At 44.4% G+C, this 13,199-nt stretch overlaps 1 protein-coding gene across 1 annotated transcript; it reads left to right on the top strand.

The window, feature by feature from the left end:
• Positions 1 to 49: 49 nt before the first annotated feature.
• Positions 50 to 10,550, top strand: LOC124004593 (vesicle transport protein GOT1B). The gene is made up of 5 exons (XM_046313259.1): positions 50 to 279; positions 3,165 to 3,256; positions 8,998 to 9,176; positions 9,447 to 9,528; positions 9,828 to 10,550. Exons 1-5 carry the CDS (start codon positions 255 to 257, stop codon positions 9,864 to 9,866), a joined length of 417 nt encoding a protein of 138 aa, XP_046169215.1. The 5' UTR covers positions 50 to 254; the 3' UTR covers positions 9,867 to 10,550.
• The last annotated feature ends 2,649 nt before the right edge of the window (positions 10,551 to 13,199 follow it).

Genomic DNA, 13,199 nt, shown 5'->3' with positions numbered 1-13,199 from the left:
TATATACAGATCTCTGTTCACAAATAGCAACACACACATCCCCCCATACCTTGACTTTTTAATCACAACTAAAATCTCTACGCAGCACCGCGCAGAACTGTTTCCCGTGAACGTGTCATTTGAGCGTGCGTGAATGCATGAATCACGAAGAAGACGTGGCGCCAGCTTTTCCTCTGCTTTCAACAAGCTACCGCTATCTAACGATTATTGAATGAGCACAAGTGATTTTCCAATCGCTACCTTTCCCGAAAAAAATGATTTCTCTAACAGATTCACAGAGTAAGACCTTTGAATTTATAAATGACATGTTTAAAGCGTTGTTGTATCTTCTCTTTGTGAGCAGTCCTTCTAGCTAGCCAGGTTGAATGAATGGGATCAGTTGGGCCCATCGCCCTGTTTTATGAACGACCTATTATGAACTTATTTCACTGCTAGTTAAATCATGGGCGATAGCTAGTTACCTACTTACTCCTGCTCATAAAGTAACGGATGTGCAGACAAGAAAGAGTATATGGATGGATAGATGCTTTAGGTGTCAATCAATGTCAATGGAAACAATGTAGCTAGTTAGACTTTAATGTATATAACATGATTAAGTCTACCTCTCATAAGCATCCCAGTTAAGCATTAAAAACAATCAAGCAACCTAGAAAAGTGCTAAAAATAACCCATATTAACATATGTAGCCTAAGAAACAAAGTCCATGAAGGCAATAACTTGCAGATGACATTAATATTCTGACTATCTCTGAAACTCACTTAGGTAATACCTTTGATACAGTGGTAGCAATACATGGTTATAACATCTACCGAAAGGATAGAAATGCCAACGGAGGCGGTGTTGCTGTCTATGTTCAGAACCACATTCCTGTAAAGCTTAGAGATGATCTAATGTTAAATACTGTTAAATCACCTTGGATTGATGAGGAATTGAACAATTGTATGGTTGAGATGGATGAGGCAAAGGTATGGATGGCAATTAAGTCTGGCAGCCCAACTGATTGGCAAACGTACTGCATATTAAGAAATCATGTGACTAAACTAAATAAAAATAAACTACACTATGAAACAAAGATAAATTATATAAAGAATGATAGCAAAAGCTTTGGGGCACCTTAAATTAAATTTTTGGGAAAAAAAGCCAACTCGGCTCCTTCATTTATTGAATCAGATAGTTCATTCAACACAAAGCCCACTGATATTGCAAACTACTTTAATGACTTTATCATTGGTAAGATAATAACATTTAGGGATGACAGGCCAGCAACAAACGCTGACACTACACATCCAAGTATATCGGACCAAATTATTAAAGACAAGAATTGTACTTTTGAATTCTGTGAAGTCAGTGTGGAAGAGGTGAAAAAATGATTGTTGTTTATCAACAATGACAAACCACCATGGTCTGACAATCTAGATGGAAAATTACTGAGGATAATAGCAGATGATATTGTCGCTCCTATTTGCCACATATTCAATTTAATCCTACTAGAGAGCCTGTGCCCTCAGGCCTGGAGGGAAGCTAAAGTCATTCCGCTACCCAAGAATAGTAAAGCCCCCTTTACTGGCTCAAATAGCCGACAAATCAGCCTGTTGCCAGCATTTAGTAAACTTCTGGAAAAAATAGTTTGACCAGATAAAATGCTATTTTACAGTAAACAAATTGACAACAGAATTTCAGAACGCTTATAGGGAAGGACACTCAACAAGCACAGCTCTTACACAAATGACTGATGATTTGCTGAGAGAAATTTATGATAAATAGATTGTGGGGGCTGTCTTGTTAGACTTCAGTGCAGCTTTTGACACTATTGATCATAGCCTGCTGCTGGAAAAACGTATGTGTTATGGCTTTACACCCCCTGCTATAATGTGGATAAAACATTACTTGTCCAACAGAACACAGAGGGTGTTCTTTAATGGAAGCCTATCAAATATAATCCAGTTAGAATCAGGAATTCCCAAGGGTAGCTGTTTAGGCCCCTTGCTTTTTTTCAATTTCTACTAATGACATGCCACTGGCTTTGAGTAAAGCCAGAGTGCCTATGTATGCAGATGACTCAACACTATACACGTCAGCTACTACAGCGAATGAAATGATGGCAACACTCAACAAAGAGCTGCAGTTAGTTTCAGAGTGGGTGGCAAGGAATAAGTTAGCCCTAAATATTTCTACAACTAAAAGCATTGTATTTGGAACAAAACACTCACTAAACCCTAAACCTGAACTAAATCTTGTAATAAATCACGTGGAAATTGAGCAAGTTAAGATGACTAACCTGCTTGGAGTAACACTAGATTGTAATCTGTCATGGTCAAAACATATTGATACAGTAGTAGCTAAGATGGGGAGAAGTCTGTCTATAATAAAGTGATGCGCTGCCTTCTTAACAACACCATCAACAAGGCAGGTCCTACAGGGCCTAGTTTTGTCGCACCTTGACTACTGTTCAGTAGTGTGGTCAGGTGCCACAAAAAAGGACTTAGGAATATTGCAATTGGCTCAGAACAGGGCAGCACGGCTGGCCCTTGGATGTACACAGAGACCTAATATTAATAATACACATGTCAATCTCTCCTGGCTGAAAGTGGAGGAGAGATTGACTTCATCACTACTTTTATTTATGAGAGGTATTGCCTTGTTGAATGCACCAAGCTGTCTGTCTAAACTACTGGCACACAGCTCAAACACCCCATGCATACCGCACAAGACATGACACAAGAGGTCTCTTCACAGTCCCCAAGTCCAGAACAGACTATTGGAGGCACACAGTACTACATAGAGCCATGACTACATGTAACTATTCCACATCAAGTAACCGACGCAAGCAGTAAAATTAGATTTAAAAAACACCTTGTCGAAGAGCGGGGACTGTGAAGCAACACAAACATTGGCACAGACACATGCATACACACACACACACATACGATAACATGCGCACGATACATACACATAGATTTAGTACTGTAGATTTGTGGTAGTGGTGTAGGGGCCTGAGGGCACACAGTGTGTTGTGAAATCTGTGAATGTATTGTAATGTTTTAAAATTGTATAAACTGCCTCAATTTAGCTGGACCGCAGGAAGAATAGCTGCTGCTTTGGCAGCAGCTAATGGGGATCCATAATAAATACAAATGTATTGACTTCTAATTTTGGCTCCACAGAAATCGGGATGGGGTTGACAGGCTTTGGCGTGTTCTTCCTCTTCTTTGGGATGATCCTGTTTTTTGACAAAGCTCTTCTTGCCATTGGAAATGTGAGTTATAGCCTACTACATAATCATAATGTTTGCGATAGATGCCCTGCTACATGTATGTGCACCTCCTTTTTTCACGAGAATGATCCCAAATGTACCCCTTATCGGCTGTTTACGTTTTACTCATTTAGCAGACTTTTTCATATTTTTTCCCCCCTCATACTGGTCCTCCGTGGGAATTGAACCCACAACCCTGGCGTTGCAAGCGCCATGCTCTACGGGACTGGCGTTTACACTATACAAGCAGCCAAACCTTAACGACGCTGGGAGAATTGTGCGCCGCCCTATGGGACCAATCACATCCGGTTGTGATAGACTGGAATCGAACCAGGGTCTGTAGTGATGCCTCTAGCACTGAGATGCAGTGCCTTAGAGTGATGTGCCACTCAAATCAAATGTTATTTGTCACATGTGCCAAATAGAGTGAAATGCTTACTTACATGCCCTTAACCAACAATGCAGTTTTAAGAAAATACTTTTTTTGTAAGACATAAGAATAACAAATAATTAAAGAGCAGCAGTAAATAACAAAAGCGGGGCTATATACAGGGGGTACCGGTACAGAGTCAATGTGCGGGGGCACCGGTGTCGAGGTAATATGTACATGTAGGTAGAGTTTTTAAAGTGACTTATGCATAGTTAATAACAGAGAGTTGCAGCAGCTTAGAAGAGAGGGGGGGTGTATAATGCAAATAGTCTTGGTAGCCATTTGATTAGATGTTCAGGAGTCATGGCTTGGGGGGTAGAAGCTCTTTAGAAGCCTCTTGGACCTAGACTTGGTGCTCCGGTACCATGCGGTAGCAGAGAGAACAGTCTATGATTAGTGTGGCTGGAGTCTTTGACAATTCCAATCCCTACTCGGGATCCCCAGTATGGGTTGGAAGCTATGGTGAGCTTCGATTGGTCACTTGAGTTATGATATCGTGGAGGATTTTTATTTAATTTAACCAGGTAGGCCAGTTGAGAACAAGTTCTCATTTACAACTGCGACCTGGCCAAGATAAAGCAAAGCAGTGCAACAAAATCAAACAACACAGAGTTACACATAAACAAACGTACAGTCAATAACACAATAGAAAATAACTAGAAAATCTATGTACCGCGTGTCGAAATGTAGAAGAGTAGGGAGGTAGGCAATAAATAGGCCATAGAGATTAAATAATTACAATTTAGCATTAACACTGGAGTGATATATGTGCAGATGATGATGTGCAAGTAGAGATACTGGGGTGCAAAAGAGTAAGAGGGTAAGTAATAATATAGGGATGAGGTAGTTGGGTGTGCTATTTACAGATTGACTGTGTACAGGTACAGTGATCAGTAAGCTGCTCTGACAGTTGATGCTTAAAGTTATAGAGGGAGATTTAAGACTCCAGCTTCAGTGATTTTTGCCATTCGTTCCAGTCATTGGCAGCTAAGAACTGGAAGGAAAGGCGGCCTAAGGAAGTGTTGGCTTTGGGGATATACCTGCTGGAGAGCGTGCTACAGGTGGGTGTTGCTATGGTGACCAGTGAGCTGAGATAAGGTGGGGCTTTACCTAGCAATGACTTATAGATGACCTGGAGCCAGTGAGTTTGGCGCTGAATATGTAGTGTGGGTCGGCCAACGAGAGCATACAGGTCGCAGTGGTGGGTAGTATATGGGGATTCAAGGGGCGGCAGGGTAGCCTAGTGTTGGACTTGTAACCGAAAGGTTGCAAGTTCATATCCCCGAGCTGACAAGGTACAATCTGTCATTCTGCCCCTGAACAGGCAGTTAACCCACTGTTCCTAGGCTGTCATTGAAAATAAGAATTTGTTCTTAACTGACTTGCCCAGTAAAATAAAAGGAAACAAAACGGATTTAACATCTTGTTGGGAACAAACATCATTATGTTGTCATCCCAAGTTACATGTATTTATTTTCCAAGTTATAGCACACGATATTGTACGTACAGCAAGAGATTACTCTGCTTTGTGTTTTTTAATTTTTGCCATGGAAAGAATATTGCGATGGTATCGTCACAGCCCTATTTACACACAGAAGGAAAAAAACTGATGTGCATTTATAGTAATGTTTGTAAAACAAGAACTGTATTACTTGTAAGACATTTGGAATGGAATGTTGCGCAATGTAATTTAAACATTTTGTTAGCAGTCTTTTAACCAAAATACCACAGATGAGACATTTTCAGCTGCCCCTTTAAGGTTACTGTGGTAACGGGGCCATTCCAGTCATCACGTGGGGAAAGTTAAAGCGGATCACTTTGGTCAAGTAATTGACCATCGTTGGTCACCACCTTTCAGAGTGTGTTGCATTATGGTTATAAAAATTGTCCGGCTCGTGTTAGAGTTGCGTCAATTTGATAAATATGACAATGAGTCACCGATTGTACACTATGTATTTTTTATTAGCTAAGCAATAAGTGGTAAATGCAATTTTCATATATACGGGCTCTCTGTCCCACCTCGCAGGGCAAACAGAGAACTGACTTGTTCTTGACAAAGATATTATAAATATACCCTGACAGAAATAGTTCCTGCTTCCGAGCCGGTCTGTCAGAGTAGAGACTGGGCGTGGTTTAAACTCACCCAGCCTATCGTTGATTGTTGGCGCAGAGGCTGGTCCCAGCCCTCTAAGCACGTCAGTTGATAGATGACCATAGATCATGTTCAATACCGTTATCTCGCACCTGGCTCCTGTTATCTAACAAAAGACCGTTTGTTCTCGCAACACTACGTTCTGAATGTGCCCCCCCAACTCATTGCACAGTTCCTGTCTTCATGTTATTCTGTATTTTTCCATCATGAGAAAGGCCCAAGGCCCTGAAACTGTTAACAATGTTTCAAGTCAGCTATGTTGCAAAACACATACATACATCCACACAAGCCAACAGCAGATCATATTCAATCACATATATGGTAACGGGCTATAGTGCATAACACAGAATCCTCATACTTGCGACTACATGTCGACTCCATGAACATTTACAAAAATAATGAAGTTGCTTCTCACCAACGGCACCATGCAGCAGCCATCACCTGCATTGTGTGGGGCACAATTTGCCAACCAGTCATTATGGTGCGTTTGTTTGACTCACGTGAGTGTGGCAAAATACATGACTAAAACAGGAACCAACTTTGTCATATCTTAAAGCTACATGTGATACAAATGAAAAGTGATATTTGAGACCTTTCTAGTCTAACCAATGAATTATACACACTCTATGATTCCAGTATATTTCCAGGGCATAGAAAAGTTTATTTTGACATTTATACAGACAGACATTGATAAACAATAGCAGCTATGTTGACACTGCCATGTTGATCTGAGCCTAGTCTAACTACATTCGGCTGTGGCAGATGCACCTAACCTGACTTCACTTCTTGACTTTCGTCTACAGTGGGTTGCTTTCGCCTTACTACTTACTACTACTACCGCTAAAGCTAACTCTCTCTCCTCTGCTCTCATCCTTCTAGACCTATCGGCTGCCTTCGATACTGTGAACCATCAGATACTCCTCTCCACCCTCTCCGAGTTGGGCATCTCCGGCGTGGCCCACGCTTGGATTGCGTCCTACCTGACAGGTCGCTCCTACCAGGTGGCGTGGCGAGAATCTGTCTCCTCACCATGCGCTCTCACCACTGGTGTCCCCCAGGGCTCTGTTCTAGGCCCTCTCCTATTCTCGCTATACACCAAGTCACTTGGCTCTGTCATAACCTCACATGGTCTCTCCTATCATTGCTATGCAGATGACACACAATTAATCTTCTCCTTTCCCCCTTCTGATGACCAGGTGGCGAATCGCATCTCTGCATGTCTGGCAGGCATATCAGTGTGGATGACGGATCACCACCTCAAGCTGAACTTCGGCAAGACGGAGCTGCTCTTCCTCCCGGGAAGGACTGCCCGTTCCATGATCTCGCCATCACGGTTGACAACTCCATTGTGTCCTCCTCCCAGAGCGCTAAGAACCTTGGCGTGATCCTGGACAACACCCTGTCGTTCTCAACTAACATCAAGGCGGTGGCCCGTTCCTGTAGGTTCATGCTCTACAACATCCGCAGAGTACGACCCTGCCTCACACAGGAAGCGGCACAGGTCCTAATCCAGGCACTTGTCATCTCCCGTCTGGATTACTGCAACTCGCTGTTGGCTGGGCTCCCTGCCTGTGCCATTAAACCCCTACAACTCATCCAGAACGCCGCAGCCCGTCTGGTGTTCAACCTTCCCAAGTTCTCTCACGTCACCCCGCTCCTCCGCTCTCTCCACTGGCTTCCAGTTGAAGCTCGCATCCGCTACAAGACCATGGTGCTTGCCTACGGAGCTGTGAGGGGAACGGCACCTCAGTACCTCCAGGCTCTGATCAGGCCCTACACCCAAATAAGGGCACTGCGTTCATCCACCTCTGGCCTGCTCGCCTCCCTACCACTGAGGAAGTACAGTTCCCGCTCAGCCCAGTCAAAACTGTTCGCTGCTCTGGCTCCCCAATGGTGGAACAAACTCCCTCACGACGCCAGGACAGCGGAGTCAATCACCACCTTCCGGAGACACCTGAAACCCCACCTCTTTAAGGAATACCTAGGATAGGATAAAGTAATCCTTCTCACCCCCCCCCTTAAAATATGTAGATGCACTATTGTAAAGTGGCTGTTCCACTGGATGTCATAAGGTGAATGCACCAATTTGTAAGTCGCTCTGGATAAGAGCGTCTGCTAAATGACTTAAATGTAAATGTAATGTAAATGTACTTAAATGAGCCCACACTCTTATCACGCCACTTTGATTCCAAAGGGATTTTCATAGCCGGGTAGGAGAGCATTTTCCCTAACCTTAACCTCAGTCTCCTAACCTGCTATGTTAATTATCCTAATCTGCTATGAAAAAGGGGCGTGAAATGAGCGTTTCCCGAGAATCTGACTAGTAGCCGAGGACGTTTCTTCTTCGCTAGCACTAGAAGCAAACTCAAACATTTAAAAAACTAGTATGTAAAGAAAATGTAAATAGCCAAGAAACAACAGGACAAAGTCTCACTTTAGTAAGCTTTTGAGTAAATTAGACCCATTTTATGCCTGTGCGCATTTCTTCTAAAAACAAATCTTTCAGCACTTTACTCACAGAGGGCACGGCCCCTCAGCCAGGCAGTGTTGCTGTGCGAGGTGAGATATAACGTTACGATTCATAGTTCTTTGTGCAAATACCATATAATAAAACAAAATGGCAAAAATACTTTGAAAACAGCTACTGCAGCATTTATTTTTCTACAGTATAAATCACAACTCGCATGTGCTCATATTTGACTTTTGAATATTCTTATGAAATGCTCACACTATAGATCCCTTAGTGTGACCACCTGCCAATGTGGCTGGTGAATTAGATATCCTACCTGCCAATGACAAAATCTGTTAATTTTAGGCCCAGGTTGTGGAGGGCTTTGATGATTATCTGTTGTAATTGCACTGCCTACTAAGCTACAGTACTAGTACTATCAGTGTCTCTGAACAGACCACTGTTTTAGGACTTGTCTAGATGGTATGTGTCCTCCAGTCATTTACATAGCTAAATTAAGTGAAATGACATACTGTACTGCACTAGCCTTGCATCCAAAATGCTTTCACTACTACGTTTCACCGTTGAAGTGAAACAGCAGTGAGATGAAGCTAGATCAATGTGGATGCCGCCAGGCTAGTAGTGCAGCATACTGTCATGGGATTCTAAAAATCCTCTAACCTTTATTTCTCACCCCTGTGTTTGTGTGTCAGATCTTGTTTGTAGCAGGCCTGTCCTTTGTCATCGGCTTGGAGCGTACCTTCAAATTCTTCTTCCAGAGACACAAATTTAAAGCCACCAGTTTCTTCCTGGGGGGGGTGCTGGTGGTTCTGATTGGCTGGCCTATCATTGGAGTGGTGCTGGAGATCTATGGATTCTTCCTCTTATTCAGGTCAGTTGGGTCTAAAATGGACAGTTAGCCAAACATTTCAACCAACTTATTTTTTGGCCATGTTTTTTTCTTGATTCCCTGTTTCCTCTCTCTCTCTCTCTCAAAACCTCAGAGAAGCAAGGAGAACATTGGAGGAGAAGGAACCTCAGATCTTCTCCAATGCTCTCCTCGCTTCCCTCTAACATTTTGTGAAGTAGTGAGGGAACAGGATTTGTAAAATCAAGAAATACTTTTGAGATTCACCCCAAATGTCGCTCTTCTCTTTCCCAGGGGCTTCTTCCCAGTGGCAGTAGGCTTCATCAGGAGGTTGCCTGTCCTCGGGTCCATACTGAACCTCCCAGGGATTAGTGGAGTAAGTATCTCAAGTTCCATGTGTAATACCATGTGTAATGTGATAAAGTTCATAGAATTGCCAAAGTCAGCTGTTTCTGGCTCTTTGCGCCTTGCACCATTGCCCTTTGTCTCCAGGGGCAAGTTTTCTACACACAAATTAAGCCTAGTCCTGAACAACAACAAAAAAACACTTTCAATTAAGGTTATTAATTGAGCTTGCTTTTTAGTCCAGGACTAGGCTTAATCTGCGTCCGGCGAACCACCCTTATATGACAAAGATTGTGGTTTTCTGATAACACATTGGTATCTTTTTTTCAGTTTGTGGACAAAGTCGGCGAGAGCAACAATATGGTATGACAGTGAACATCTTTGGATTGGAGGATATGAAATGGCTTTACTCTATTTATAATAGTTTATATTGGTGACTCTTCTCTACTGGTCAAGACTACCCCCATGTTAAAGGTCAAAGCTGTAAATCAGAAACCTCTTTCTGTTCAAAGGAAAACAATGTTTCTTTGGGCAGGCATATGAATACATCTGGTATCGTAAAGTTTCCTTTGACGGAAATGGTCTCATAACCTGGTTGCCATCGATGGACAATTGTTACTAAGGGACTACTTTATTTCAAGGCCCAATGGGTGAATTGGGCCCTTTTTGTGTCACTACCCGTTCCTGATCGACTGATTATGATGATTGACGTGACTGAACCAACCACTGGATTGGACATCGCTATGGAGGAGAAGTCTTGAATCTGTTACAGCAGTCTTTCTTCTAGAATGTTGTTCTGGAATGTTGTCTGTACAGTCAGAGAAGTGCTGTGGTTACCTTGATGAAGAGTTTGTGTTTTTTTTTGTATGGCTGTGTAGAGTTGTGTTACACCTGGGTACTGTTCAGGAGGATGTAGCTTTACAGAACTTTCAGATATTGTGTAGAACAGATATGATTGTCAGATAGTGAATTATGTCAGCTGTATTTATTCCATTTCTATCTGCAATGTTCAGAATGTTTTGCATCATTAAATACTAAACTGTTGAAGATTAATTGCCCTGTGCGCACAACGGGTCACAAATGGGTACATTCATTTAAGCTAGTCCAGGACACCAGTTGAGTTGAATTTACACATTTTAAACTATTCCTTCCTAAAGTGAACATTTCCACCCACCTGGGGCACTGGGCGAGCTAAAACGAATGCATCCTGTTATGCAGGTGAATGAGGACCCAAAAGCGACTTGGCGAAAACAGAGTCTTTAATCCAGTAAAGTAAATCTACAATCATAAAGCATAATTCCACTCGTAATGACGGGAACAGACTCGAGACTCGAACAAGAACTGCAGGTTGCCTCGGGAAGGCACTTGAACGTAGCAGACTCAGACACCTGCTCACCACGCAGCATCTGAGGGAAACACGACACGACAGGGCGATACACAGACACAGCACGGTGAACAATAGACAAGGATCCGACAGGGCAGAAACGCAAAACAAGGGGAGAAATAGGGACTCTAATCAGGGAAAAAGATAGGGAACAGGTGTGGGAAGACTAAATGATTGATTAGGGGAATAGGAACAGCTGGGAGCAGGAACGGAACGATAGAGAGAAGAGAGAGAGGAAGGGAGAGAGAAAAAGGGGAACGAACCTAAAAAGACCAGCAGGGGGAAAACGAACAGAGGGAAAAGCAAAATGACAAGACAATATAAGACAAAACATGACAGTACCCCCCACTCACCGAGCGCCTCCTGGCGCACTCGAGGAGGAATCCTGGCGGCAACGGAGGAAATCATCAATAAGTGAACGGTCCAGCACGTCCCGAAACGGAACCCAACTCCTCTCCTCAGGACCGTAACCCTCCCAATCCACTAAGTATTGGTGACCCCGTCCCCGAGAACGCATGTCCATGATCCTACGTACCTTGTAAATAGGTGCGCTCTCGACAAGGACGGGAGGGGGAGGGAAGACGAACGGGGGTGCGAAGAAAGGGCTTGACACAGGAGACATGGAAGACAGGATGGACGCGACGAAGATGTCGCGGAAGAAGCAGTCGCACAGCGACAGGATTGACGACCTGGGAGACACGGAACGGACCAATGAACCGCGGAGTCAACTTACGAGAAGCTGTCGTAAGAGGAAGGTTGCGAGTGGAAAGCCACACTCTCTGGCCGCAACAATACCTTGGACTCTTAATCCTACGTTTATTGGCGGCTCTCACAGTCTGTGCCCTGTAACGGCAAAGTGCAGACCTCACCCTCCTCCAGGTGCGCTCACAACGTTGGACAAAAGCTTGAGCGGAGGGAACGCTGGACTCGGCAAGCTGGGATGAGAACAGAGGAGGCTGGTAACCCAGACTACTCTGAAACGGAGATAACCCGGTAGCAGACGAAGGAAGCGAGTTGTGAGCGTATTCTGCCCAGGGGAGCTGTTCTGCCCAAGACGCAGGGTTTCTGAAAGAAAGGCTGCGTAGTATGCGACCAATCGTCTGATTGGCCCTCTCTGCTTGACCGTTAGACTGGGGATGAAACCCGGAAGAGAGACTGACGGACGCACCAATCAAACGACAGAACTCCCTCCAAAACTGTGACGTGAATTGTGGGCCTCTGTCTGAAACGGCGTCTAACGGGAGGCCATGAATTCTGAACACATTCTCGATGATGATTTGTGCCGTCTCCTTAGCGGAAGGAAGTTTAGCGAGGGGAATGAAATGTGCCGCCTTAGAGAACCTATCGACAACCGTAAGAATCACCGTCTTCCCCGCAGACAAAGGCAGACCGGTAATGAAGTCTAGGGCGATGTGAGACCATGGTCGAGAAGGAATGGGGAGCGGTCTGAGACGACCGGCAGGAGGAGAGTTACCTGACTTAGTCTGCGCGCAGTCCGAACAAGCAGCCACGAAACGGCGCGTGTCACGCTCCTGAGTCGGCCACCAAAAGCGCTGGCGAATAGACGCAAGAGTGCCTCGAACACCGGGATGACCAGCTAACTTGGCAGAGTGAGCCCACTGAAGAACAGCCAGACGAGTGGAAACAGGAACGAAAAGGAGGTTACTAGGACAAGCGCGCGGCGACGCAGTGTGCGTGAGTGCTTGCTTAACCTGTCTTTCAATTCCCCAGACTGTCAACCCGACAACACGCCCATAAGGAAGAATCCCCTCGGGATCAGTAGAAGCCACAGAAGAACTAAACAGACGGGATAAGGCATCAGGCTTGGTGTTTTTGCTACCCGGACGGTAAGAAATCACAAACTCGAAACGAGCGAAAAACAACGCCCAACGAGCTTGACGGGCATTAAGTCGTTTGGCAGAACGGATGTACTCAAGGTTCTTATGGTCTGTCCAAACGACAAAAGGAACGGTCGCCCCCTCCAACCACTGTCGCCATTCGCCTAGGGCTAAGCGGATGGCGAGCAGTTCGCGGTTACCCACATCATAGTTGCGTTCAGATGGCGACAGGCGATGAGAAAAATAAGCGCAAGGATGAACCTTATCGTCAGACTGGAAGCGCTGGGATAGAATGGCTCCCACGCCTACCTCTGAAGCGTCAACCTCGACAATGAATTGTCTAGTGACGTCAGGAGTAACGAGGATAGGAGCGGACGTAAAACGTTCTTTTAGAAGATCAAAAGCTCCCTGGGCGGAACCGGACCAGTTAAAACACGTCTTGACAGAAGTAAGAGCTGTGAGAGGGGCAGCAACTTGACC

Source organism: Oncorhynchus gorbuscha, linkage group LG02, assembly GCF_021184085.1.
Source record: "Oncorhynchus gorbuscha isolate QuinsamMale2020 ecotype Even-year linkage group LG02, OgorEven_v1.0, whole genome shotgun sequence".
NCBI classification, from domain to species: domain Eukaryota; kingdom Metazoa; phylum Chordata; class Actinopteri; order Salmoniformes; family Salmonidae; genus Oncorhynchus; species Oncorhynchus gorbuscha.
The sequence above is the reverse complement of the archived record's forward strand: the minus strand, read 5'-3'. Positions and strand labels throughout refer to the sequence as shown.